We start from the raw sequence: 27,635 nt of genomic DNA on the forward strand, positions 1-27,635 counted from the left end.
GGGGTTTTGCCCTCTGCCACCCTCTGGCAGTGCCTCACCCTAGGCTTAACTCTGTCTCCTTCCCCTCCCCGCATCCCTGATTTTGCTTTCAGCCCCTATCCTAACCCTGCTTCCAGCTGCTTGACCCCCCGGACAGTCAATTTTCAACCACTGCTCAGACCCTGGCCACCTCCCTCCTCCAATTTCCACCTTTTGCCCCTTTAACTCCTGTAAAAAGCAGTCAGCAGAATCTTATGGCTAATAAGGGCAGGGTGAAGGGCAGTGGCTTCAGCAGATGTTACTGATCATGCTCAGTTTGTGTAAACATGCAAAAAAGCCCCTCTGATCAAATAAAAAGGCTCCTCTGCCCAACCACCCTATTTTTTTGGCCAAACACTGGTGTCTCAGTCCACCGGGGTAACTGTTACCCCCTCTGCCCCTCCCTGTGCCGGGGTTTTGCCCTCTGCCACCCTCTGGCAGTACCTCACCCCTAGACTTAACTCCATTCATATAAGTCTCTGCAAGATCTGGCCCGAAGTGACTTTTTCTTAGGTTTGCGGCTTTGTGACAGATTTTAAAATGTGACCAACTTTGCTCAAAGTCTTGTGAAACTTTTGACAAACCTGAGCCCCAGTCCTACTGGACTCCATGCAGACACCAGAAACTGAAAAAAACCCAGCAAACACTTTTACAAGCTGTATTACAAGAGCCCACTCAACTCTTAGTGGAAAACAACCTAAACACCACTGGGTTATGGGACCTAAACCACAGAAACATACATGCCAGTTGTTGGTGGGAGGGGTGTTAATAAGTTCTGTGGTTTCTCACCTCAAGCCTTGTGAAACTTGTAAAATTGGTATTTATGTTGATTTCAGCTAAAAAATACCACTTTGTAATATTGTGTTAGTCTTCTATAATAGTTTATGTAGCTGCACAAGACAGCTGTATGCCATACTACAAATATTTTTGAATGACCCTTTTTATCTTACAATGATATCTCTATTTAAAATACAGAAGTGTAGAAGATCAAGTAATAGAAGTTACCCTCCCATAGTCTAGAAATGCCACAGATTTCAGGAGGGAAATATCCTGTAGTACAGATTTCTTTTGCCTTTGGTCATAAAAAACATCCACTCTGATGTAAAAGATAAGTGCTGATAATGATTAACATCAAACTGGAAAACAGGGGCATTTCAAATAACCTGACAGTTTAGCCTCTGTGTCAGCGACATGCTTGAAAGGAGAGAAATATACTGTAACCTAGATTTCAAAGGTCACAGTAATACTGCCCCAAGCATTTTCAAAGCCATGATTTATGTGCCAGTATATTAGCAATATGGATGGTTTCAAGGTTTGGTCTGTTCTGCTGATTATAGTTTACAGCCTGTCCCAAAGATGTATGCCGTCTGGTATTTCAACACATATTGAAATAGGTAAGATACATACAAAATATGCATTTTAGCATAATATTTTAAATTGCTTGCAAAGGAAAGTGAATACAGGATTGGCTAGAAAATTGGATCACTGGAAAGTGATCATGCAAATTCCATCTTTCTTAGACTAAATAGCAGATATGAATGTCTGAGTATATATCCTGTCTGGAACTTGTGCTGTAGCACTAGTTTTCCTGTTTATTTTTATGTTAGGTGTTTAAATCAGTGTGAATTCTCTAAAATGTGGCATCATGTAATTGGAATGTTTGTATTTGTGTCTATGGATCTTATACAAAAATGGCCTGGTTGGCAGAAAGAAGAGAAGAATTAGCCTAATGCTTAACTTCACCAATACTATCACCTTTCTGATCACGAATATGGGATATTTAAATTACAACAGATTTTCTAGGAAATAATTTATGGCTTATTTATATTTCTAAATGTTCTTTGTTGCTACATGGGTGTCTTAATTATATCAGCTTTCTCTGTTCAAATTGTTTTTAATAATATTGTACATTTTCAAAGCACTGTATGTTAACTTCTTTGTAAAATTGGTAGTGAAGTATGATGCTGAATTTGTCATATAAAAATAAGTGTCAAAGTCTCTGTTGTACTTTTATTTGAGGTAGGTAAATATACAGTTCAGCTAATGCCAAATAACATTATGCAACACAGAATCAAGGAGAGATGGGGCAAACTGGGATGGAGGGCAGGGAAGAGGAATCATAAATATTTTTGTTTGAATTTTTAAATAAATTTATTTTATTGCATCTGCTTTCTGTAAATATTCTACCAAATGAGTTTACTGGCAAGAATATTAATGGAAACAGTGAATTTTAAGTGAATGTTGTGGAATGTTCACTCACAACACATTTTTAATTTATAATTTGTGAGTACTTGCACCAGAAATCCTGACACTTAGTATTCATCTTAACCAAATACGGAATAAAAACATAGCATGTGGCCTTGGGCCAATCAAACTTCTCAAATTTCAAATATTGAATATTTGCAATTGTGAACAAGTTACAGACTAAGAGTATGCACAGAATTTATTCAGAGCCAGGTTGTGCCCTCTTACAGTGTGTAGTACTGTAGGCTGTATCCTGCAAAGACATATGCAGATGCTTAACTTTGTACACCATGAGTAGTCCCATTGAAATTAATGGGACAACTCATAGAGCATAAAGTTAAGTAGGTGCATACGTCTTTGCAGGATTTAGGCTAAAGGTGCTTACTGTGAATAAGGATGGCAGAATCTGCAAAACTGAGATAATTCCAATCTGCTTGCAGAAAATTCAGAGACAAAATTTGACAGATTTATTCCAAATTAATCCACTCTAATCAAGGACAAACTTGATATATTTTCCAAATTAAAAAAAGGCTACATTTATTTAACCCGTTGATCATGATTACCTGAGTAATGCTCCTTATAATTTGCTATTGGGTCACAATTTATAACCATATTTTAGTTATTTGTCTGAAAATACCACTCATTGGACCCAATCTTTCTCTCACTGAAGTCAAGCCTGTTATCACTGAAGCAAACTGGAGTTCTGCCATTCACTTAAGTGGTGGCAGGACTGGACCCATAGTTAATAAAGATATCCAGTGCTAATGCAGGTAAAGACATTTCATTTCCTAAGCCATTTCTAGTTTACAGATCCATGAGTTACACTTTATAGAAAACAAACCTGCCAGAAATGGAATAGAATTTGATTTCATATAACACTTTTCATATTCACATTTCTCAAAGGACTTTAAAATTAATCATATAGTCAAAATGTTGACTAAGTTTGGTGTAGGTAGCAATGCTTCCTTGCACTCTACTTACTATGGCCATACAAAAACATGTGCATGGACAAACATATACATCTGAGTGGAGCTCCATTGACGTCCGTTCCTGAGGCTCTACCATTGTAAAGATCTGCCTGCGACGGCGTAGACCAACTTGCAGAATCAATATGTTTGATTAATAGTGTGTATGGAGGAATAGAGGAAATAAATTGCCAATCCAAGAATTCCAGGCACTGGAAATTATATCTCTTCTCTGTTTAAAATATAGAACTAAGAAGGTGGAAAGGCCTATTAAGTTATCTTGTCTATTCCCTTGCTGATGAGAAATTGTTCCCTAAAGTATCTGTGTGTGCTTTATATACCATAGTTTTAAATGGTCCAAGCTACATTAATAGTCAAAATGAAACCAGTATTCATAGCAAGAATTGAATAGCTGGTGGGTTTGCAGTTTGAACCAAATCCTTTTACAGAGAGAATATATGTAAATAAATTGTCTCCAGGGATTGTCACATTAACACAAGTCAAATGTAATCAAAGTTTGAACAATATTTCACTTTAAAATAGTGATGCCCATTTATTTTATTCTATAGTGTGATGCTTGCCTAGTAAGTACTGCGTGGCAATGTGCATGCCTAACTGATCAATGAGTAAACACTGTCTTTACTTTGCTGACTGCAGATTTTTGTTTTTCATGTATGGTAAAAATTAATCAAGTAGTTAAACATTAACGATGGGTCACAGGTTATATCTGATTCAATACCTTAGGGGAACAAAGAAACTTAAATGGTATGTCTATAATAAAAATTAATTAAAATTACAAGAATTACTTTCAAACTCAAATTCCAAGTAGCCTATCTAGTGGTACCTAGAATTTTGTGGAACATACCATATCAAAGCTGTGTGAATGAGCATTCCATTCCTTAATTGTGATAGTCTGGGCTCGGATGTAAGAAGACCCTTTGTTGTGTTACAGTATTAGGCTGGCCAATGCAGCTTGTGGTTTCTGGGAACTGGAGAGTCAAGGAGAACAAGGTCTCAGTCTGTGTCCAAAAGCATCAAAGAAATATCATCTTTGCATTTATTAAAACCGAGTACCATCTATTTGCTATGAGAAGAGAACATGTCATTTACCACATGGGAAATGTCAAGAGGGGTGGTGTGCTGTATGCCAATGCCAGTTGTGTTATAAGTACACTTCAATTCATTCTAGCACCTATATTTTGACAGTACTTCTAATGAAAGCTGGGCCTAGCCACAATACTTTTAAGTTAGTTTTTAATGTTATATGTTGTTTTTCAGCACACCGAGCTCTGGAATTTTTCAGTAAACATGAAGGGAATGTTAACTATAGAAAGGTAAGGAAGCATATTATTGTTTCATTGCATATATGTTGTGACAATTTCCTCTGCCCACTTTTTGTCTATTTGTCAATCTTCAGACAGTGAGCTCATCAGATTCCCGCCTTTTCGGTGTGGAAAGTGCTTTGCCTATGCTGCACGCAACCGGAAATAAATACATAATAACTACCATTAGGTGTACACTGTGTAGCTGTACAGAAATTTTTCTGCTTGTATTCTTGCCAACTGTCTTAAATTAATTAGCATTCCTCTTGAGGTAGATGTCTGGAGGAATTAATCAATGACTCCTGGAATGGAGATTTAACAACAAAAACAAGTAACAAACAAGAGTCATGTTTGTGTTTTCATCAGCCACGTGTAATATCACTTCAGATGAGAGAAAAGGTTTGTGTAATTATAGCACACTTCTACAGGCTTTCCGCAGCCAGAAAAAACACTTTAAGCATGTGCTTCTCTTTAAGTATGTCTGAGTAATCACATTGAATGTGTGCATACATACTTGTATATACAGTAAAAGCTTTGTTATCTGGCATGTTGGGGAAATTGGAATTTTTGATTAACTGGCACTCCCCATTAACTAAGAGTTATACTTACCAATGGAATACCAATTTTCAAAGAATTAGAATAAAATGAATAAAGTAGAAAATAGTAAACAGATACTCACCAATCCAGTAGTAGTACTGCACTGCAGAGTGGTTGGTTTCTTGAAGCACTTAGGTGCATTCAAGTAAAGTTTTCTATACAGTAAGTTATCTTATGACACTACATATCACTATGGGCAGCACATGGCGTACACCCAGATCACTAAAAACACACTTAGCACTAAAACTATGCTGAACATAATTTAATCTTTCTTTGATGATTCAGAAGGCACTTCAGGATCATCATTATCAACATCAGTTATCACTGTAGATGTAGAAGGTTGGGCTGAATCTGTAATGACCCTATGACACACTCTGGAACCTGCTTTTTTGAATAAATCCCTGATATCAGCTTGCTTACTTGTCTTCTGCCTCTTTTGCACATGAGTAGAGTGCAGAATGTGCAATTGCATAACCTCCTGGGCAGTATACTAGTCCTGCTTACTAGATTGAAGATTTGTATTGGTAGATATCAGTAATGCCGGTTAATAGAGCTTTCTGGTTGATAAAAGTGCCCGATAACACAGCTTTCACTGTAGTGCATTTAAAGTGCTTTTGGTATCCTTCAATGCAATATAAATTTTATTATTTATATTTAGGGCTGTCAAGTGATTAAAGAAATTAATCGCGCGATTAATTGCACGGTTAAACAATAATAGAATACCATTTATTTAAATATTTTTGGACGTTTTCTACATTTTCAAATATATTGATTTCAGTTACAACACAGAATACAAAATGTACAGTGCTCACTTTATATTTATTTTTATTACAAATATTTGCACTGTAAAAAACCAGAACCACCAAAAAAGAAAATCAGCCTGCTGGTGGCATCTGACTCAGATGATGACAATGAACATGTGTCGGTCCGCACTGCTTTGGATCGTTATCGAGCAGAACCCGTCATCAACATGGACGCATGTCCCCTGGAATGGTGGTTGAAGCATGAAGGGACATATGAATTTTTAGCGCATCTGGCACATAAACATCTTGTGAGTCGGCTACAAAAGTGCCATGCAAACACCTGTTCTTGCTTTCAGGTGACATTGTAAACAAGAAGCGGGCAGCATTATCACCTGCAAATTGTAAACAAACTTGTTTGTCTGAGTGATTGGCTGAACAAGAAATAGGACTGAGTGAACTTGCAGGCTCTAATGTTTTACATTGTTTTTGTTTTTGAGTGCAGTTATGTAACAAAAAAAATTCTACATTTGTAAGTTACACTTTCATGATAAAGAGATTGCACTACAGTACTTGTATGAGGTGAATTGAAAAATACAATTTCTTTTATCATTTTTACAGTGCAAATATTTGTAATCAAAAATAATAATATAAAGTGAGCACTTTATATTCTGTGTTGTAATAGAATTCAATATATTTGAAAATGTAGAAAAACATCCAAAAATAGTTTAAAAATTTCCATTCGTATTCTATTGCTTAACAGCGCGATTAATCATGATTAATTTTTTAATCACAATTTAATTTTTTTGAGTTAATCGTGTGAGTTAACTGCGATTAATTAACAACCCTATTTATATTATTTGGTCTTTTCTCAGAGTACTGGTTTTATTTAAGTGTCTGTCCACTATTTTATTTTTTGTTGTATAATGTGAAGATTTTTTTGTTTTGTTTTGTGTGTTTGTTTTTGAAATCACTACAATATAAACCAGTTAGTTTAGACTCTTTTTTTTTCTGCCCCATCCCTAATCTTGTAAACTGAAGTAATGTATTTGACTATTAGTTTTACTTTGGCAATATCGTGCTGAAGTGTAAATGTTGTCTTTGACTCATTGCACCTTAAGTATTCACTATAACCTTTTTCTGTCGTCGTTAATTGTATTCTGATTTCTTGTTCCCTCATCCTTTCCTCTCCCAGTTGTTACTAAACCACCAGGATGCATTTCAGGCTGGGAGCCTTTATCCTGATGCTTTTTATCCTGTTATCTGCAAGAATGGTAAGAAGAGGGTTTATTATAGTGGAGCTGTAGTTAAGGTTAAGAACAATTTCTGTTTAAAGATAGACTTCTAAATGCTCTAAAATCTGTGTGGTTACTTGGATTGCTTTGAAATTTTGTGGCTTCCTGGAGTCTGGGTAGGGATAGTAATCCACATTTGGGGTTATTTGAACAAAGGGTTCCTGCAACACAAGCCTCTGAAAAAATCAGCTCTTAAGATTCACAGATTCTACTAACTTTTTGGGCACGCCTGGCTTCTAAAGTTCTCCTGGCGTAATGGGATACGAAAGGGAGGGTGAGCTGGAAATGGTGGCAGAGGTGGGGGGAGAGACACTGTATTAGGTGCATGCTGGGCCTGTCTAGTTTTGGCCTGTTGCCCTCTCTGATCAGTCAGGAATTTCTCGGCTTGATGCGACACCAGTGTTCTTTATTACAGTTGTTTTCCCACCACCACTTTCCATCTACGTACGAGTTTCGCACCCAACTTTGCCAAGTGCAGGCCTGGCCAGCAACAGACCAGAAGGCTCCCAGCTCCCTCTGTGCCTGTGTCCCTTTCTCTTCCCACCCCACTCCTCTGGTTTACTCCCAGCCTTTATAGCCCTGGCTAATGAGGCTGTCAGATGCTGCCCGTTACCAGGCAGACGCAGGGCTATCCAGCCAGCCCCAATCCATTCCCCTAGATTGGGGCTGGAGAGGCAGGGGCTGATTAAGTGCTTCTCACTCAGCACCCTGTCACAGACACATACTAGTCTTCTCCTAAGTTAGGTCTACACATTACTTCAGTATCACTTACGTTGCTCAGGGGAGGGTGAATAATCCACACCCCTGAGAGATGTAAGTTACACCAACCTAAGCACCAGAATGGACAGTGCTATGCCAGCTGGAGAGTTTCTTCCGCCAACATAGCTGCCACCTCTCACAGAAGTAGAGTTAAGCTGACAGAAGAGCTCTGTCCCGTTGACTTCCAGTGTCTTCACCAGAAGCCCTACAGTGGCACAGCTGCAGTGTAGACATAGCTTATCTCATGCCTGTTTGGGGGCCTATTTGAAATAAATTTGAATCCTAATCCCTTTTTTTTGGAGAACGAAAGTCCATATAAAAAAATTATGACTACAACTGGCATTATTGGTACCAATAGCTAAGTCTTCCCATGTTTCCAATTCATCTCCTCTTAAGAATGAAAGGAAAATAGTAGGCTGTGAAATCATCCAGGAGACCCTGTCGATTTTGTTAGCATTTATACATAAAATCATGTTCTTTTCATCCATCATCTTTCCGGATTCTAGAAAATCTATTTGCTCTCTTCCTCCCCCAATAAAAGAGCTGCACTTGGATAGAACTCAAAGTTACACTACTAGGCACTGTAAAATTAACTCCCAAAGCATTACATAGGCACACTGAATTTGCTCTCCTGGCTCAGTATCAGATGAGACCACACAGGGGTGAAAGTAGAAATAGGGACTTACCAGTACGGGGCTGGGTTGGGGCTGGCTCTGGACCCCGGAAGGGGCGGGACCTCGGGTGGAAGGGGCGGGGATGGGGGGGTCAGAGCCAGCCCTGCCCCGCTCTGTACCAGTAAGTGCCCTCCCCATGGGCTCCGGTAGCAGTTTAAAGAGCCCAGGGCTCGGCTGTCGCTACTGCCCCGGGCCCTTTAAACCGCTGCTGGAGCCCTCAGCTGCTGCTGCTACCCCAGGGCTCTGGCAGCAGGACTCCGGGGGCTATTTAAAGGACCCGCGGCTCCCCTGCCTCTTCTGCCCCAGGCCCTTTAAAGAGCTGCCGGAGCCCTGCTGCTGGAGCCCTGAGGTAGTGGCAGCGGGGCTCCGGGGGTTATTTAAAGGGCCGGGGCTCCCACTGCCTCTACTGCCCTGGGCCTTTTAAATAGCCCCCGGAGCCCCGCCGCTACTCCAGGGCTCTGGGGGCTATTTAAAGGGCCCAGGACTCCCCTGTTTCTACCACCCTGGCCCTTTAAATAGCCCCCAGAGCCCTGGGGTAGCAGCGGTGGGGCTACGGCGGCTATTTAAAGGGCCCAGGGCAGTAGAGGCAGCGGGAGCCCCGGCCCTTTAAATAACCCCTGGAGCCCCACTGCCGCTACCCCAGGGCTCCGGCAGCGGGGCTCTGGCGGCAATTTAAAGGGCCTGGGGCTCCAGCCGCTGCTGGGAGCCCCAGGCCCTTTAAATTGCTGCCCGGGGAAGCCGGGCCACCCCGGTACAGCGCACTGGTTCTTGCCGGTATGCTGTACTGGGGCATACTGGCTTACTTTTAACTCTGAGACCAGATCTGAATTGTCCAAGTCCAAGTGAGGCCAGAGATTGATACTTCAGACGAAGACCTAATCTCCCTACACAAACCGATAATATACCTAATCAGTTTTGCAATCTTGTACACCGAGATGATGGCTGTTTCCTTCCAGACCTCTGTGGCAGTCAGCTCATGCCCTGAAGCATGGGATTTTGATTTGCCTGGATTCCCCACTAGCTTGTCTTACCATAAAATCCAGTGCATTCATTTGGCCACTAGCCTCTCTCTTCACTCTGCTAGACTTCTCCCCTTAAGGTGTGATATACTTTTCTGTATCTCACTTACTCATAAACCATGAGGGCAGAGGGGGGTTGGGATAAGGGTTTCACATGTTTCCATCAAAAATACGGCAGGTAAATGTAGTATCTGTTTTGACAATATAAAATATGCACAAGTGCTTTTCAGTGACTCTTGGTACAATAAAATGTTTCAAAAGTAACATGTGCAATTGAGCAGAAATCTAACGTGTGGAGCAGTTCAAATCAAGGTATAATTTTGTTTTTTGATGTTGCAGGAATATTTCATTATGTTTCTGAAGACACTCACTGGGCACCATTTCTCAACACTAGTATCCATTACATCAGGAAGAAGTATCCTCAGCCTTGGGAGGAGGTAGGAAAACCCCTTGAATTTACATGGACTTCTTAAAGCCTCCACCAACCATCTTTTTCACCTAAACAGTATTGCCAACTTCAAAAGATTAAAAATCATGAGTCGGACCCACAAAAATCACAAGATTAAAAAATAAATTATGTTTTTTAGGTCGGTCTCTTGATATTTGAACTCCCCTGCCCATCCCCCAAGTATGTGCATGTTGCCCACTCTCCGACATGTACTAGATAAGGTGATTTTGACCCCGCTACAAATACTCTAACCCCCACATTTGCTCGTCTCCTGCCCAGCAATTAATCCTGTTCCTCAACCCCCCAACAGTTCTACCATCACCACCCCTTCAGTTCAGCGCCCCATCCCCATCAACCCCCACCGCCCTCAGTTCACCCTCCCAGCACTCACTCCCATCTGCTCAGAATCCGCCATCAATACAGCCCCATCAGCCCCCACCTTCCTCACCTCACCCCTCCAGCTGCCTCCAGGCAATAGTTCAGCTCTCCCAACCTCACATCTGCCCCTTTTAGGATTCTTTGCCCTCCCCAAGCCTGGTGAGGCTGCAATGGGGTCCCCTCTCCCATTTCCCAGGCTGTCAGTTGGAGCCTGGTCACCTGGGGTGACAGCAATTTCAAAGTAAAATTAAGTCTCACTCATGAACTCGGGATAGAACTCTCAGATGTCAGTGTGACTGGGTTCCCAATGGGGGCCAGCTGAGGTCACTCAGTTAGGATGAACTGCAAAGAATGGGGAAGATAATCCCCAAAGCTGGTGGATATTTTTAATACTTAGATTTACCAAGCCAGCATAGAACAGCTTCTTTATTACCTCACTGGTTGCCCAGATACCAACAACACAGTTCCCTTAAAGTAACCCAGCCTCAGGCCTCCATCCAGGTACCCATGTCAAGTATGATGAAGATTTCTGAAAATCTTATTTCATCATATAAAAGAAAAGGTTCTACCAATCCCAAAGGATCAGAAACATTACCTCCCAAGTTAATGAATATTCCAGATCTTACCCAAATACACACTACAGTCAATTCTTATTAACTAAACTAAAATTTATTTAAAAAGTAAAGGGAGAGAGTATGGATAAAAGATCAATATACATACAGACATGAGTTCAATTCTTGAGGTTCAGATACATAGCAGAGATGGTGAGTTTTGTAGTTGCAGAGTTCCTTTAAAATTTAGTTCATCGGTTATAGTCCAATGTCCAATATCATATCCAGGGTGTACCAGCTTAACTGGGATCTCATCCTGCGACTCAAACTTCCCTGGATGAAGCTTAAGCAGATCTGAGATAAAAAGGATCGGGACCCAAGGAACTTTTATACAATTTCAGGTCTTCTTTGATAAGTCGGAGTCCTTTGGGGAACAATAGGTAATCAGGGCGTCTTTGAAGTGGGTCCATCATCGATACTTAGCTATACGAATTAACATAAGACAATCGCCTGTTCCTCCACCATTCACTGATGATTTGCTATACATTTCAAAGAGAGATGAATACAGAGCTATCCTGTGTTTACACTTCATTCAAAGATCAAAAGAACATCCTAGCATTTAAATTATCAGAATACAGCATAGACAGGGGCTGTTGATTACATTGTTGACCACTGCCCATACATATGTAAATACACAAAAACACAAACGTTATCTCCCCACATGTCTTTAAGGGTTGAATTTGAGTAATTTATTTTGCAGGATGTTTAACCCTTTCTGGCCATGTGTCACAGTCAGGGTTGTTGTTTTTTTCCAGCCGCGGCTGGATCATATCCTTGGGGGTCATATCCTAGTCCCTGCCCCCTGGAGAGTTTGCCAGTTTTGTAGAATTTTGCCAGCCTTTGCTCAGGAGAATCCAATAATTGCAATAGCAATTCAAGGCATTTTATAGGTCAGCTCTGAAGTGCATTCCTAAACCTGGGAGGTTTGGGAAGAGCTTGCGCAGAGGCTGCCAGCATTTTCCCTAGGTCTGAACAGTACTGTTCATGTGGACTGTTTAACTTTCATGAGCTGTAAAGTTGTTGAGGGGGGAAAATGTATCAGTTCCATATTTTAAAAAATCTCTAAAAGTGATCATGGTTTAGGGAAGACCACTGATTCTTGAAGAAACTCAAACAACACTGCTGAGGAATGTGTTCACAAATGACTTCTCTACTTTTTGCCTATGAAAGCTTGAAATAAACTTCTAATTAGACATAAGGTGGGACTTCATATCATATTGTATTAGAAGTGGATATATCTATTCCTAAGTGACAAAGGAATCTCTCTGAAATTATTCAGTGCTTTATACTTCTACCTTTATGTTGAGTAGTGCTCGCACAGGTACTCCATTGTCTTGTCTATGAGACTATTAGCATAAGTATGGCTAAGTAGGCTCAGTCTTGAAGGATGCCGTCGTGCTGAATATTCTGTCTCTGATCCAGCATAGCACTGATATGCTTAACTCAAAGGAGATGAGTAGGCCGACTGACGTCAATAAAGTCAAGTATGTAACTCCGTAGTCTTGGACCTAATACAGTACTTAATGTTAGGCATGTAACTAAATGCTTTGCAGGATCAGGAACAAAGACCCCAGATCCTTGAAGGTATTTAGGCTCCTAACTTCCAATGAAATCAATGGGAGTTAGGCACCTAAATACCTTCAAGGATCTGGGCCATAGTTCTCAGCACCTTGCAATATAGAGCCCTTAGTGAGAAAGGGTTGCTGAATTGTATCCTTATTTAATGCACTGAGCAGATGAAATGCTAATAACTTTTTTTAAAGATAATGGGGCTGTAGTAAAGTGATTGGGCATTACTACACGCATATTATTGTTGTTTAGGCTACAGAGAAACTGGTGGCTTTCCTGTTTGGAATTGCCTCACATATGGTGGCAGATGTGAGCTGGCATAGCTTGGGCATTGATCAAGGATTTCTAAGGACCATGGGAGAAGTAAGTGTACATCATTTTGTTGGTTAATCAAACCTGTAGATATTGGTATTGATAACTTGTATTTACAAATAGGCTTTTAACCCAGGGGAAAAATCTAGGTCTCTGGCCTTGGAAAGACTTACCCGTAATGCTTAACTTCACACACTGATGTGACAAACATTTGCAGAACAAAGTTGGCCAAATTTTGGGCCTATCAACTTTAGTGTCACTTTACTTATCCTTTTCTGTTTGTACTGAAGGATGATCAAAATTGGCTTATTGTAATTGGTTTTATACATGAAATATTCTTCTTTTTTATTTCCCCCCAGATTGATTTTCATGGCTCATACTCAGATGCTCATCATACTGGTGATTTTGGTAATTTTTATTTTTACTGATATGAACCAATGAGATCCCAGTCCCTCTGTGAATACCAGTGTAGTGCATAGTCAAATTATGGGGATGATTCTGCCCCCGCGTATGCTGATCTGATGGTGTACAGGAGTCAGAAATGAGCCACAAGGACTCTGTCCTGTCTCCCTTCCACCACCCCGCAAGCCCTGGTGTAGGACCCATATGGATGGTGGCTGGGAATGGGAAGGGTGATTGCTAAACTGTTCAGCACTATGTAGAGTCTGGGATGCAATGCAGGTGTTGTAAATTAAAGTAGTGCCACTTCTCCCTCCCCACCCCTCCCTATGTCATTTTGGCTCTCCTTGGCAACAGAGTCTGGATGGCCAGATTCTGCATAAAATCACCTTTGCCCTCCGACCCTGGTGCTGCAGCTGCTGTGCATCCCTCAGAAGATACGCTGCAGAACCTGGCCATTCCTACTTAAAGCCAAAATGTAAGCAGGAGGACTTCAAAGTTAAACTGAGTCACTGCTCTGACTTTAAATATGATAATGCTTTTATCATGTTCTGGAAATGCAGAATGCTTATCCGCTCTCTCTCTTTCAACTGTACCATCAACATATTCCAAGTCAGAAATATTTACATACCTGAAATGGAACTCTACAGTATTAACACGCACAGGAGCCATATGGAGTACTGCCAAGGCCCAGTGATAGATACCTTTTTAAAAAAGAAATTGATGTTTTGTGCTAATATAGTAAAGCTGATTTTTAACCCCTCTCTCTAAATGTAGGAGGTGACGTATTGAGCCAGTTTGAGCTTGATTTTAGTTACCTGAAAGCAGACTGGTAAGAGCATTGTGCTTAAGCTATCAATGTTTTGAAGGAATACTCTCATTAATTTTTGCTGCACACATAACACATACTGTAGATGATAATTTCAGGATGTTCTAATACAATAATATTTATTTGTATTATTGTAGCACCAAGTGGCCCCAACTGAGATCAGAAAGTCATTGTGCTAGGCACAGTACACACGCAGAGTAAGAGATAGTCTCTGCCCTGAAGAGCAGACAAAGGGGAGGGAGAAAGGAAGTAGTAGTATCCCCATTTTACACATGAGAAAACCGACACACACAGATGAAGATATTCACACTGGTCACACAGGAAACCAACAACTACAAAAATAGTTTGCTGGGAAGTCCTAGACGTTCTTTATATAACTCAATGGCAATATCTTTATATGGGATACCTCTGTTTAGTTTAGCTATTTTTTGGTGTTTTTATGCAAAATCTTACTAGTTTTTGTAGAAATAAAAATTTGTGGGTGTCAGTATTTAAATATTTTTCATTGCATAATGAATCATAAAGTGGTCCTATTGGTTATTTGATGTCCTATAAATTGAACATCACTAAGAGAAAAATTGAAATTCATATCAAATGGACACTTGCTTCAATTAAACATTGTAAATCAAGAGTAATACATCATCATCAGGTACATTTAAAAACCAGTTTTAGATATTTTCTTGTAACTTATAACTTTCAGGTACAATATATTTATTTAACAATTACATTGAAACATTGGTTATGTCGTATTTTGTGTGACTAGGGTGAAGTTCATCCCAGTGCAGAAGATCCTTGTCCCTGTTTAAGCCCTGTCATAGGTCTGTGCTGAAGGTGGGGTAGGAACGATTATGCTAGCTCTGAATAGACTGATCCTAGAAGAGTGAGGGGTAGGCTGGGGACAGGCCAGAGGAGAGGACACAATCCAAGACTAGGCATATCTACTAGACAAGAATCCCATGGAGGGAGTTATATAAAATGTATTGTGTTTTATTGGATTAAATGGAAAATATTAGTTCTAACACTTCAGTATTGTTTTTAGGTATGTACCAGTCAAAGACCTGCTAGCTATCTATAAGGAATATTATGGCCAAGAAGTAATAACCGAAGGCACAATTATTGACTGCACTTACCTGCTGTTTCTCGAATTGTAAGTCACTGAGTTGTGAACTTCTTATTTCACAAAACATATGCGGAAAAATTATAACAACTTTCATAGTAAATCACTGAACCTGCATCTCTACGTTAGAGATGAGCCAGACTCAAACTTCTCTCCCACAAACTCTTGAGCTTTGGGGAAATTTGGAATGAAGGTTTGGATCTGTATCCAAATTTCACATTCGGTACATTTTATAAATAGATGAATACAATAGTTGGGCTGTATGTCTTAACAACATAAATAGGCCTGTGTTGTGAGGTAACAGCAATGTTTTGAAGCATGGCCATGTTGTGACACTTCAGCAGTAAAACTCTGATCTTCTTCAATGAAGAGCGCAATATAGCTGTGTAGCTATAGCTAGCTCACTTGCCCACAGACATTTACACCAATGCAGACACTTCCAGGATACTACAGGTCTGAAGGTTAGGTAGGGAAGTTGTCCCTCTTAGCTCAGAGAACCTGAACTGTGGTAATGACTACTTTAGAATATTTTGAGTCTCATAGCTATGTTCATTAATTCAATTATTTACTAATTGGCTATGTCTACACTATCCAACAGGGTAATATATGGGGTATATGTAGCCACAATGAAAATAAGCCGTATCCACGATGCTGTGTCACTGAAAGGCTCTGGCAGTGGAGAAAGGGTTCAGCAGCTCCCCCACTGCCAGAGACTATCACTGCAGCGAGTAAAGGCTCTGCCAGGAAAAGGCAGTGGGGAAAGAATGAGTCTTTCCCCACTGATAGTCTTTTCCTGAAGCGGGGAAAGGCGTTAGCTGTGGGGAGGCAGTGGGACAGTATACTGCTAAAAATAGCAGTGTAGTTGGGGACTGGGGAGGCAATGCTTTGGCAAGTAGAGAGCCATGTACCTACCCACAGCCTTCAGGTATATCTTTACTTTATTGGCCTAAGGAGTGCCTCACCATCTACACTGCTATTTATACCTGTGCTGCAGGCAGTGTAGGTGTACCTATTGTTGTGCTGAGTTGCAGAGCAGTGTAGAAGTTACAACTATTAAGAAGCACAATAAAGATCACAATCTCTGATGTTACAGATCTTATTATGATATAGTAACAAACAAGGAAATATCTCAACATTACCGTCCTTAAAGTCGGATAAATACTGGGTTATTATATAGGGGCCCACAAAGGCTTTGAAATGGGTTATTTTCATATTATTTGTTAATGAAGCACATTTATCTGAAGATTATTTATTTTTGCAGGCATGGAGAAATGCTTGCTGTTGCCAAGGTAACTTATTTTTTTTCTTGTTAGCAACTAGGTACATATTAATGTTAAGATACACTGAACCATTCCACTAATTATACTGTGTTTTGTTTCGTAGCTTTTCCCATCATATGCTAGCAAATCTCCATTTTTGGTGGAGAGGTTCCAGGAGTATTTCCTTGGAGGACTGGATGACATGGCATTTTGGTCAAATAATATTTTTCAGCTAGCAAGCCACATGTTAGAAAATGGGACTAGGTGAGATGTTGTTTTATGTGTTAGGATGCACCTCTTATGAGACTACAGTAAAGTCAGATAAATTACCTTTGCTATATTGAATTTATGAAGTCTGTTTAATTGTTCTCAAGGAAGCAGGCCCAGTCCCAGAATTGAAGCCTGAAACTGAAGACTTTGCTTACTTAGTCAGAATTCAGTCAGACTAAGGGCCCAATCCAACTCCCAGTGAAGTGAGAAGATTCTGATTGAGTTCAGAGAGTTAGAATGAACCTTAATTGTCTAAGAGTTGCAAGTTCAGGCTCGTATTTGGCTGGTATTATTTTCATAGAAAACTTTATCACTATAATACCACTTATACAAATATTTCACCTTTGCCCTGATAGGTTTACAATCCTTGCTGTGGAGAGCAGACCTCAGACAATTGTACTGTTCGTCTTTATAATAATATTACTGCACATATATTGGAAAATGGTGTTGGAAACATCAAATCATATAATCTATTGTGTTGCATGCTTGAAAAATGTCACTTTAATGAAAAACATTTTACCTACCCAAAACCACTTACCTTTACTAGGATTAGCAGGTTATTAGTGCCAAAGTAAGTTCTTACATAATCACACATGACATTCTTATGGATTCTAAATAATTCATCAACAACTTAAAAAAATACAAAAGGAATTTCTCAGGAATATAACAATGCCCTAATTTTGAATAAGCCGAGGCTACTGAGGGAGATGACCTCACTTCCCAAAAAAAGGAATCTGTATGGATGAAAGTTCTATTTAGTTTAACTGCCATTAGAATAAATAAAAAACTGTGTGTTTTCAATATTTTTTCAGTGGCTGCTTCATACCTGAGAACCCTCTGTTTATAGATTGCAATGGGGAGCACAAGAACAGCGACATGTAAGTATAATCCTGAAAGCTGCAAAGATTTACCTCTGAAAGAAGAAATGTCCATTTGTGTGGAAATCCAATTACATGGGTAACCTATCAAGGTCCCTCACTTCTCCTTTTTGGAAAAACTCTACTCCAGGGGAGAAATTTTTTCATGTATGAAGAGAGATACTTGTTTGATCTTTCCTTTGGGTGAAACTTAGGCCCTCCCCACCCAAATAATCTTGTTGCCAGTGGATAGGGTCTGGAGTAAACATTCTGCCCCTTGGGACTGTTGTTCCAGCACCTGGATTGGAGTAGGAGTGCAACATCTGCACACCCATGAATGAGGTCTGGTGGCTCATTGGCCATACGCCTGTCTCTCACACAGATAACATCAAAAAGTCCTACTGTGCTGGTCTATGTGCATATGGAGTCCAGCTCTGTAGTACACAGGATGTGTAGTCACCTGCACACCCATTCCACAGCTAACTTCCTGCTTGTGTTGTGTATGGCCTGAGGCCTCTACACTACTGGTGAATTCTAATTGAACTGAAACTGCAATGAGTCAGAAAGTACATCAGAGACACAGGAGTTAGTCAAACTTTGATCATAAGAATATAGATCATTCCACAAAAATCCACACTCTAAGGGGTATATTTTTATTCCAAGAATTCATAATTAATCCTGGGAATTACATTCAGGATACATCTAAAATCCATGATCACATATTCAGTTTAGATAACAAAAAGATTCAGAGTTTTCTCAGCCTGTATATCTGAAGCTTTCATATGTAATTCACTTCAGTTTGCATCTAACTAGTATCGAGGCAATGGAGTGGTATGGGGCAGCACAGCGTAGAGAAAGGGTCACAGAGAGATAACAAGTAGTGGGGAGAGAAAAAGAAAATTGATAGAGATAGGGAAGAGGATCAGCAAATAGAAGTAGCGAGAGAAAGAGAGAAAGCAAGATGGCAGAGGAGTAGGAGTTTCCTTTGAGGGCTGTGCTTCCCATTTGTGCATAAACCTCTTCACCCTCACTAGTAAACAAACAACTAATGCCCCATGCACAAACTGAAAAAGACTAGGGATTTTTGCTTGACAGGTAGATATGGTTATAAATCTCACATTTTGGGGAAGCCTGGAGGTCTGAGAGCTGCCCTACCTTTATCTTATCACTTTCTTTTTTGGATTTCAAGTGAGAAGAGATTCGCTTTTTATTTTATTTGTTTCCCTTGGTTGCTTCCAGTCTTAGTCAAGGGAGACAATTAAATGTTCTGTAATCCTAACTTACATTCCTTGCAACTCCATTGACTTCAATAGAGTACAAATTGGAGCAGAATTTGGTCTAATATGTGTATGGCAATGGATTTACTAGTCTGAGGAAAGGCAAGTAGAGTATTTTAGAAATATACTCTAGTAATAACATTAACAAATCATTTATTTGCTTGTCTATGTATTACTGCTGTAGAGATCATTAATAACTCATAAAAGAATTTGTATGCTTATGGCTTTAAAAGAAAAGAATTTCAATACTCAGGTTCAAGTGACTAGTGTACAATATCACAATTCAAATCCATCTGTAGACAACATAGTTTGAATGTTGTTCTTACACATTTATAGTGTACCAGCAAAAATAATACTGGTAATGAGGGGAAAACACCTAATGATACTGATGTAATAGGTAATACTAGATTCTCAGCTGCTGTTAACTGGCATAGTTCCACTAACTTCAATGAAGTTAAACTGATGTAACTCAGTAGTGAACCTGGTTCTAAGATCTTTTTATTATAAATTTGGCTAAATGGCCATCTGAATGGCATATGGCATGATCTTCTCATTATATAATCATGGCATAAAATCTTCAGTCCAGTCATTAAATTCCATTTAATGGGTTTATCTTGTTAACGGTCCCCTCAGCAACATTTCTAATTATTACTGCCTCTTTATCTCAACAGAATTAGAGAGTCCAAAAAGGAACAGCACAAGAGCATGACTTCTTCACTCACAAAAACAATTGAAAAGAATATAAATTATACGGAGAAAGGAGTTTATTTCAATATGCAGTCCTGGGCAACCGTAAGTCTTTTTAGATCAATAATGCAAGGGGAGATAGATGGGCCATGCAAAATTTGGATCTGCCATAAATTGTTTTAGTTCCTCAGTCTGGTACATTGCAGGATGGAAGAGAGTCTCCCGATGGTGAACAGCCGTTATATTGTTGTATATAATGATATTACAGTATGTCTTTAATATTCATGCTTCATAGCAGCAGCTGGTCACCCTCACAGGTCAAGAAGGAATCCTACTCTTAGTGCATTCTTGGCCAGTTGTGCTTTGGATTTGTTAGGGTTCTGCCTCTTTCTGAAGCAGCACTAAGGGCCTGATCCAAAGTCCACTGAGTCATACTCCTGGGGGAATGTTGTGTCACTGCATGTGCCTAGAATTCATGTCCCCTGCAGATTTCTTTGCTTCCCTGCAGAAAAATGACTTCTGACAGGGAAGCAAAGGCAAGCTGCAAGAGCAGTCACACGCCCCTCTCCAGCAGCGCAGGCAGGTTGGTTTGGGTGCCTGGAGCAGCCGGTTGTAACGTAAATCACTGCCAAGGGAGACTGCCTTGGCAGTCGTGCATGTGAGAGAGTGAGAGAGACACACTTTATCCTTCTCACTCGCTATTGCAGCATGCTCAATGTGGAGGGGCAGGGCTTCAGGGTGTTTCTGAGGAAGTCAGTGTGGGACATGCTCTGTTCCCTCAGGCAGAGCAGAATGTAGCAGCTTGCCTGCTTAGTGAATTGTTTCCATTCCCCCAGGAATATAAAACAGGTGTAAAAGTCTTAAGGCTCCTTTACTTTGCCACAGTGGTGTAAAGGACAGTATGGCCTTATAAATGCTTATTATGCTTTAGTGATTACAACTGGTCTAAATATTTGGACTGAAAAAATTTCCTATCAAAATGTGCTCCATGAACTGTTTGCTACTTACCTTTCTGGAGATGGTCAGTAGCCAATATAAATTGTGAGTTTGATTCCCCAGCCCTCACTTGCTCTTCAGTTGCCTATAATGTAACCCCAAGCATATGGCTGCATATATTTGTTGTCTACCAACTAGAAATATAGGGTCAAACCTAGCTACATTAATATTAGGCAAAGGGTTTGGGGGATTTCCTCCAATGCTCCCCACTCCCATTCTTCATCCATTATATTGTTGTTTAAATAAATTACCAAAATAATAGAAACCAGTGTGATTATATTGTTATTTTGACAAATAAAATATGCAGAATTTTGCAGAATTTTAAAATAGTGTGTGCAGAATTTTTAATTTTTTAGCACAGAATTCCCCCAGGAGTAACTGAGATCAATGTAAAGACTCCCACTGACCTGCATGGGGTTTGGATCAGGTCCTTATTTGTTCAGAGTTCCTATTGGTAAGGAAAATACACTGTGGGTGTTTGTTTATGTTATATTATTATTCCCATATTTCTTGAATTATTACTTTCTTTCAGGAATCTCTCCACTTTATTAATAGTGCTTTTGGAAAGACTGTCAGGAGAGCGTTTGCAGTCACGCATCAGCAATCCTCTAACCACGTCTTCAAGCCCACAGCCTCATACTTTCTGAAATCACCCTATGCCAGGCTTGGATGGTTGGTGCAGATTTCTCTTCTTTTTCCTTTCCCTCTCTCCTCATTTGTGAATATTTTAAGCAGCAGTTAAAGTATTAAATCTTTATTCCTTGAAGAGATTTTAAAGATACACTTATGGGCCATGTTAAGCAGGATGCAAATGCTGTCAGCTGCAGAACAACTTACTTTAGCTTGACATTGCTGTGAGGTATTGAGATATGGAGCCTTTTTGATTTTGGGGCACTGGTTTACTGCTGACCACATCCGTACTGGTTGAAAGTCATGATCAAAGTTTGATCCAAAGCAAAACCCTGGTTCCAGATAACACCAGTGCTTGGAAATGTTCAGATCTAGATCCAAACTTTGTGGCTAGCCCCGTCTAATGAATAAGACCAAAACTAAATCTGATTATGTACAAACTTTGGGAAAGCTTGGATCCAGATTTGGGTCTGGATCTGAACAACATGACTTGGGACCATCATTACCATCTGATGACCATTTAATAGCTTATGTGACATGAATGGGTTGTCCCAGTTGATACTAATTGGTATTCTTGGTAGCATTTTTAGTAGAGAAATGAAGGACTGACTCAGCATGGAGAATGATACCTACCCTCTCTCTTCTCCTCCATCCTGATTATGGCAGACACGCAATGGAGAAGAGAGATGGAGGAAGTTTGCACTGGTGCTAATCTTGCTGTATCTACTCTGGGACAAAAACTGGAGACGTTAGGCTCCAGGGCTGTTAATCTGGCACCCTTCATCAGTATTTAATACAAAAAAATTACTATATAAATGCCAGTTTGTTCTTTCTCTGTCAACCTCTGTGAGCTCCATCAAGTAACTGAGCCTCACCAAACCAAGTCAAATGAACAGATCAGAAATTGAGGCAGAAATCATGGCAGATGTGAGCAGCACTCTGTCATGGTTCTTTGTTTGATGCTGCTTGGTGGCTGCTAAGTGGTACAGTTCAGTAAATAAGAACACTATCTGATGGCAATCCAGGCAGATCACAGCAATGTTAATGGAAGCTGCACCTCAGAGACTCTAATCTGTTTAGTTCAACAGAATAGGTCTGAGAGTCAATAAGTTTAAATCACTTGGAAAATGGCTTTACAGACTCTTAGGATTAAGAAATGGTGAAAGTGACCAGTTAGCTTTGAATTGTGAATGTTTACATTTGCTGAACCAATGTGGTAATTGATGCTATGCTTTTGTTTTCTCCTTTGGTATACAGGGCAATGGCCACAGGTGACTTAAACCAAGATGGTTATGAGGATCTAGTGGTTGGAGCACCAGGATACAGCAGATTGGGCCATGTTCAGATAGGACAGGTGTACATAATCTACAGTAATCGGTCAGGTTTGCCTCCAGTAAACATGGATCTAGACAAGGAAGCAGATCAAGTGCTGGAGGGTTGTCAGGTGGGGAATCAAGTCAGATATTTGTCATTTAAAACAATTTGCCTTTATTTTTTATTAAAAGGTCAGTGCTCTTTATCCTTCCCTTGACTGATCAGTGGTGCTGTTAATTTTTTTCTCACAAAGAGTTGTCATGGTTTCTGAAATGTCTCTCCTGTAAACCAGGACGTTATGTGCATTTAAAGAAAAACAATCCCTGTTATTAGGAAAGATCCTTGTGGCTGAATTAAAAATTATCTGTTTACTCTTCTCTCCACCAGGCAAAGTAACACTAAAACAAACTGGGACCCTTAACTGACACTGAGCTGGAGGAATCTATACATGGATACCGGGCCACTGCATAATTGGGCCGAAAACTGCCCTTGGCTTCTTTTTGCATACACGGGGCTATTTATCTTAGTTTTTCTATAGTGCCTCTGATTGTAGTAGCTATAATACTGCTTAGGTATAATAGCTATAATACTGCTACTGCTTAGTAGCTATAATACTGCTTAGGCCATTGGAGGAGCTGGGAACCCCACAACTTACGAATTTGAGTCTTGAGACCTCAGTACCTATATCCACTGGGCTTGGGGAGGATGAGGCGCACATTGTTTAAGTGCTATACATGTTTAGGAATCGCCCACCTACCTATTGGAGGTGTTCTTTGTGGATTCACATCTCCTCAGGATACAAAACAGAACAGGAAGTCACATAAATTACTCAGTTTCTATTAGCAAAAACAACGAGGAGTCCTTGTGGCACCTTAGAGACTAACAAATTTATTTGGGCATAAGCTTTCGTGGGCTAGAACCCACTTCATCGGATGCATGGAGTGGAAGTCAAGAACAGACTTAAAAGTGGCAATTTTCAACAAAAAACTTCAAAAACAACGTGAAACTGCAGAACTGGAATGAATTTGCAAACTGGACACCATCAAATTAGGCCTGAATAAAGACTGGGAGTGGATGAGTCCTTACAAAACCTAATTTTACCATACTAATTTCCCCCTACTGTTACTCACACCTTCTTGTCAACTGTTTGAAATGGGCCACCCTCATTACCACTACAAAAGTGATTTTTCCTCCCTTGGTATTCTACTGTTAATTGAATTGTCTCGTTAGACTGATCCCCCACCTGGTAAGGCAACTCCCATTTTTTCATGTACTATATATAACTATACCTGCTACTGTATTTTCCACTCCATGCATCTGATGAAGTGGGTTCTAGCCCACGAAAGCTTATGCCCATGTAAATTTGTTAGTCTCTAAGGTGCCACAAGTACTCCTCGTGGTTTTTGCTGATACAGACTAACATGGCTATCACTCTGAAATCAGTTTCTATTAGTCAGTTTACTAACAATGCAAATGGTTTCTGTGAAATGCTATGCTGTGATGTGACAGAGGGTGGGGAGTGACTTTGGCTTGAGATTGACCAGTAGGACTAGATGATGATATATTGAGTAATATAAAGATCATGCTTTGTTGTAAGCATCTTACTAAGAAACAGAAAGACACACACACACACACCCTTTAAGTACAATAGTGTCTAAAGCAAATATGTTTGAGTCGTGAGGTGTCTTCTGCTTTTTTAACATAAATGTTATTGGTTCACAGACACAATGATAGTAACAGCGGGTAGTCTAAGCATCACCTAAATGAAAAATAAAACCTGCGAAGAGACAACAGTGTCATAATGAGATTAACGAGCTAAGACCAAACATGTTATGTTTTTTTTTAAACTCTCCCTCTCTGTCAAAACAAAACAAACCATTCCCACATGTACTCACTTCAGATATTGGTACTGTACATCTGTACAGGACAATCTGTTTATTCAGCTGCTCTTTTAAGAGTAAATAATACTGACAATCTAAGAACTGTGAGATGGTTTTTTGTCAGTTCTGGATTTCCAGCTGTTTCATAGGATGTTTGTTCTACAAAAAATTCTCGAGGCGGCAGACACCAAGATTTAGTTTTATTGTTTTTAAATGTTACTTAGCTGCATGAGTGTGACATGTGTCTTCTCAGCCTTCAGGCAGGTTCGGTTCTGCCATAGCAGTACTGGACTTCAATGAGGATGGAGTACCAGACTTAGCAGTGGGAGCACCTTCTGTAGGATCACAGAATCTCACTTATACAGTAAGAGCCCTTCATTTAAAACAACATCTGGTTTGTTTGTTTATGTTACAAATAACAGCATTAAAGAGCAAATCTCTCACATTACTCAGGGTGAATAAGCTGGCAGCTTGCTGGTGGTTCCCAAACTGGATCTTGTTTTGTAAACGCGGAGGCCTTGTCAATGGGGAGAGCTCGATCTAAGTTACGCAACTTCAGCTACATGAATAACGTAGCTGAAGTCGACGTACTTAGCTCTACTTACTGTGGGGTCCACACTATGCTATGTTGATGGGAGACAGAAAAATGTGGGCCATATGAATTCTGCACCCCCACATGGCCGCAGAATCCCCCCAGGAGAAATATTCATATGGGGTTCAGCCCCTTTTCCTTATCTGAATTTCCACGCCCTACTTATGTTGGAGTTCCCAGTTTCTATAGGTTAATTAACTGGGTACATCATATTCATGAGCATTTACGTCAATTGGTTGCCATAATATTACTGCTGTCAAACCTTGTGAGTTTCAGTTAAACAGATTATACATATTGCTTAAACATACCTTCTTAAAAAATCAGTAACTTACGTGGTTTCTCACTTCACACATGTCAACTGACTTACTTTTATTTACTGCTATGTTTCATCTTGTGACTTAAAGTCACTTGCCTGTCAGTTATTTATGTCAAGCAAAACCATAGGCCTTGATTTGTTATGCTAAGCTGTTTTACGTTACAGGCCCTAAGCCTGTTGATTCTCTACTTGTGTTACAGCCTCAGTCAATACTTATACTTGACCTATGTAGCCAGCTATATGTATAGGTAATCTTCACCCACCATTCATAGAACTGACATACTGCATCAGATCTTTCCTATATTCTTCCAGTCAGTGTCATCTTGCAGTGGGATAATGGCTGCTATGTTTACATGTACCTTGGTTGCCAGTATTGCTTTATCAAATTGCCTAATACAAACTACAGCCCAAATTCTCAGACTTGACTGCCTCAACTTAGGGATGAAGAGCTATATTTCGGTGCCTAAATAAGTGGTCTGATTTTTCAGAAATGCCCTGAGCAGCCCCCATATAAGTCAATGGGTGTTCGAGCTGCTCAGCACTTCTGGAAAATCAGGTGGTGCTTATTAGCTGCCTAAATATGGATTTAAGTGCTTACATTAGCCTTCAAGTTTGGAAAATTTGATACTACACATCTCTTGTTGCCTACAGTCTGTACCATTGCCTTAAGTTCCTGAGAACTACACTGCAAGCTGCATGCATGGTTTATTTATATTAATGATATTGCCTATTGTCCTTATCAAGTAACATAATGAAAACTCCCTTATCTGTTGAAACGAGCATGTTGATTCTCCTTCCCCTCCCCTCCCCACCTGAAACTCTAGATGGATGATTTGGTCATCACATTTAATTCTTAGGTTTGGGGTGGAAGACACACTATACTGTGTGGGCTAAGAAAAATGCAGCCTAACTAATGGTCTTCCCAGAATTAGTAGTTTCTCTAACTTGTATTATTAAGTCCATATTTGGCATTGGTGTATACATTCTCAAAGGTTTCCTCCCTCCCCCCCCCACTGTTTAGGGTGCTGTGTATGTATATCTGGGCACTACAGGAAGAGGCTTGTCTCCTTGGCCAAACATTACCATAATTTGCCAGGTACAGTACATTTAACAGTAAGAAGGATAATCCAAAACTGCAGAATTGGGGACTGAAGGAGGGGGGCAGATCACGGTACCATTTTATTCAGTATTGTCCTATCCTTTCAGGCTGTTATCTGGGGGATGCATATGAGACAGGCAAACTAATTTTTACATTTACACAGGGACCACAAGGTTATCAGTGGCAGTAGAAAGGAAACATGACACAGTTCATATGACATGGAAAGTCAGGTGCAATAACTGCTGTTTAGAGCCTTTTTCATAAGGCTTCTGTTCAGATGAGCTGTCTACATTCTGCAGACCTTCAGTTGTCCAGGACCAGAGGTTCAATTTTACTACCGCGTGCTTCAGGACAGTATCCCTGAAGTCAAATGGCAGGTGGAGGCAGAGGGGGGAAACAGTCTGTCCACACTGCTATTCTCAAGCCTCCATTACTGGGGATACTGTAGAGATGTTGGCCCAGATCCTCAAAGGTATTTAAACACCTAACTTCTATTGAAATCAGTGGGAGTTAGGTGCCTAAATACCTTTAAGGATCTGGGGCATTGCTATCCGCTTACTACTCACCATGAGAAAGGATGTCAAAATCAACCCCTGTAATTGCAAGGGAATATATATTTGTGCATTTGTCAGAGGCCACACATTAAAAACAAATGCCTCATTGTACTTCTGCCTTGTCTCTTTGTCGAATGGTCATGTCTCTTTGAGTGCATGTACTCCAGGAAATGGACTCCCTATTCTCCAATTATTTTTTTAAAAAACCCAAACAACTTAGTTACAAGATGGGAAGGTGATTGATCAGGTATATTCAAAATTAACTCTTTAGAAGAGATCTAAAGTAACATAACAAAGCAAGTTGGCAATTACAATTCTGCTTTCCACTTTAAAGTTTTGATTGAGATATTGTCTCTTGCAGCACACATTCTGTAACCTTGGCTGGTCACTGCTGGCTGCTGATATTGATGGGGATGGAAAGTCTGATCTGGTTGCCGGTTCTCCTTATGCACCTGGCGGTGGGAAGCAGAGAGGATTTGTAGTTGCATTTTATTCTCACTTCAACAGGAGTGACAAAGGTAATATTTACTGAGTAAAATTGACATTTCCATATTTTATGTGGCTATACTTGTGGTTTTAATTTGACACTTTTGTTTTAATTTGAATCC

At 40.0% G+C, this 27,635-nt stretch overlaps 1 protein-coding gene across 2 annotated transcripts in view; it reads left to right on the top strand.

Moving 5' to 3' along the window:
• The first annotated feature begins 1,210 nt into the window (after positions 1–1,210).
• GPLD1 (glycosylphosphatidylinositol specific phospholipase D1) overlaps positions 1,211–27,635 on the top strand; it is a 36,035-nt gene continuing 9,610 nt past the window's right edge. For both annotated transcript variants that reach the window (XM_054019999.1, XM_054019998.1), the window contains exons 1-17: positions 1,211–1,412; positions 4,506–4,561; positions 7,082–7,160; positions 9,973–10,070; positions 12,892–13,002; positions 13,311–13,359; positions 14,128–14,182; positions 15,219–15,326; positions 16,558–16,585; positions 16,680–16,819; positions 17,638–17,703; positions 19,631–19,751; positions 21,175–21,314; positions 22,530–22,716; positions 24,720–24,830; positions 26,396–26,470; positions 27,389–27,545. In XM_054019999.1, the coding sequence (XP_053875974.1) occupies positions 1,295–1,412; positions 4,506–4,561; positions 7,082–7,160; positions 9,973–10,070; positions 12,892–13,002; positions 13,311–13,359; positions 14,128–14,182; positions 15,219–15,326; positions 16,558–16,585; positions 16,680–16,819; positions 17,638–17,703; positions 19,631–19,751; positions 21,175–21,314; positions 22,530–22,716; positions 24,720–24,830; positions 26,396–26,470; positions 27,389–27,545 (1,699 nt within the window). In that variant the 5' untranslated portion in view covers positions 1,211–1,294. The remainder of the gene's footprint in view (positions 1,413–4,505; positions 4,562–7,081; positions 7,161–9,972; positions 10,071–12,891; positions 13,003–13,310; positions 13,360–14,127; positions 14,183–15,218; positions 15,327–16,557; positions 16,586–16,679; positions 16,820–17,637; positions 17,704–19,630; positions 19,752–21,174; positions 21,315–22,529; positions 22,717–24,719; positions 24,831–26,395; positions 26,471–27,388; positions 27,546–27,635) is intronic.

This window comes from Malaclemys terrapin, chromosome 2 (genome assembly GCF_027887155.1).
Source record: "Malaclemys terrapin pileata isolate rMalTer1 chromosome 2, rMalTer1.hap1, whole genome shotgun sequence".
NCBI lineage: Eukaryota > Metazoa > Chordata > Testudines > Emydidae > Malaclemys > Malaclemys terrapin.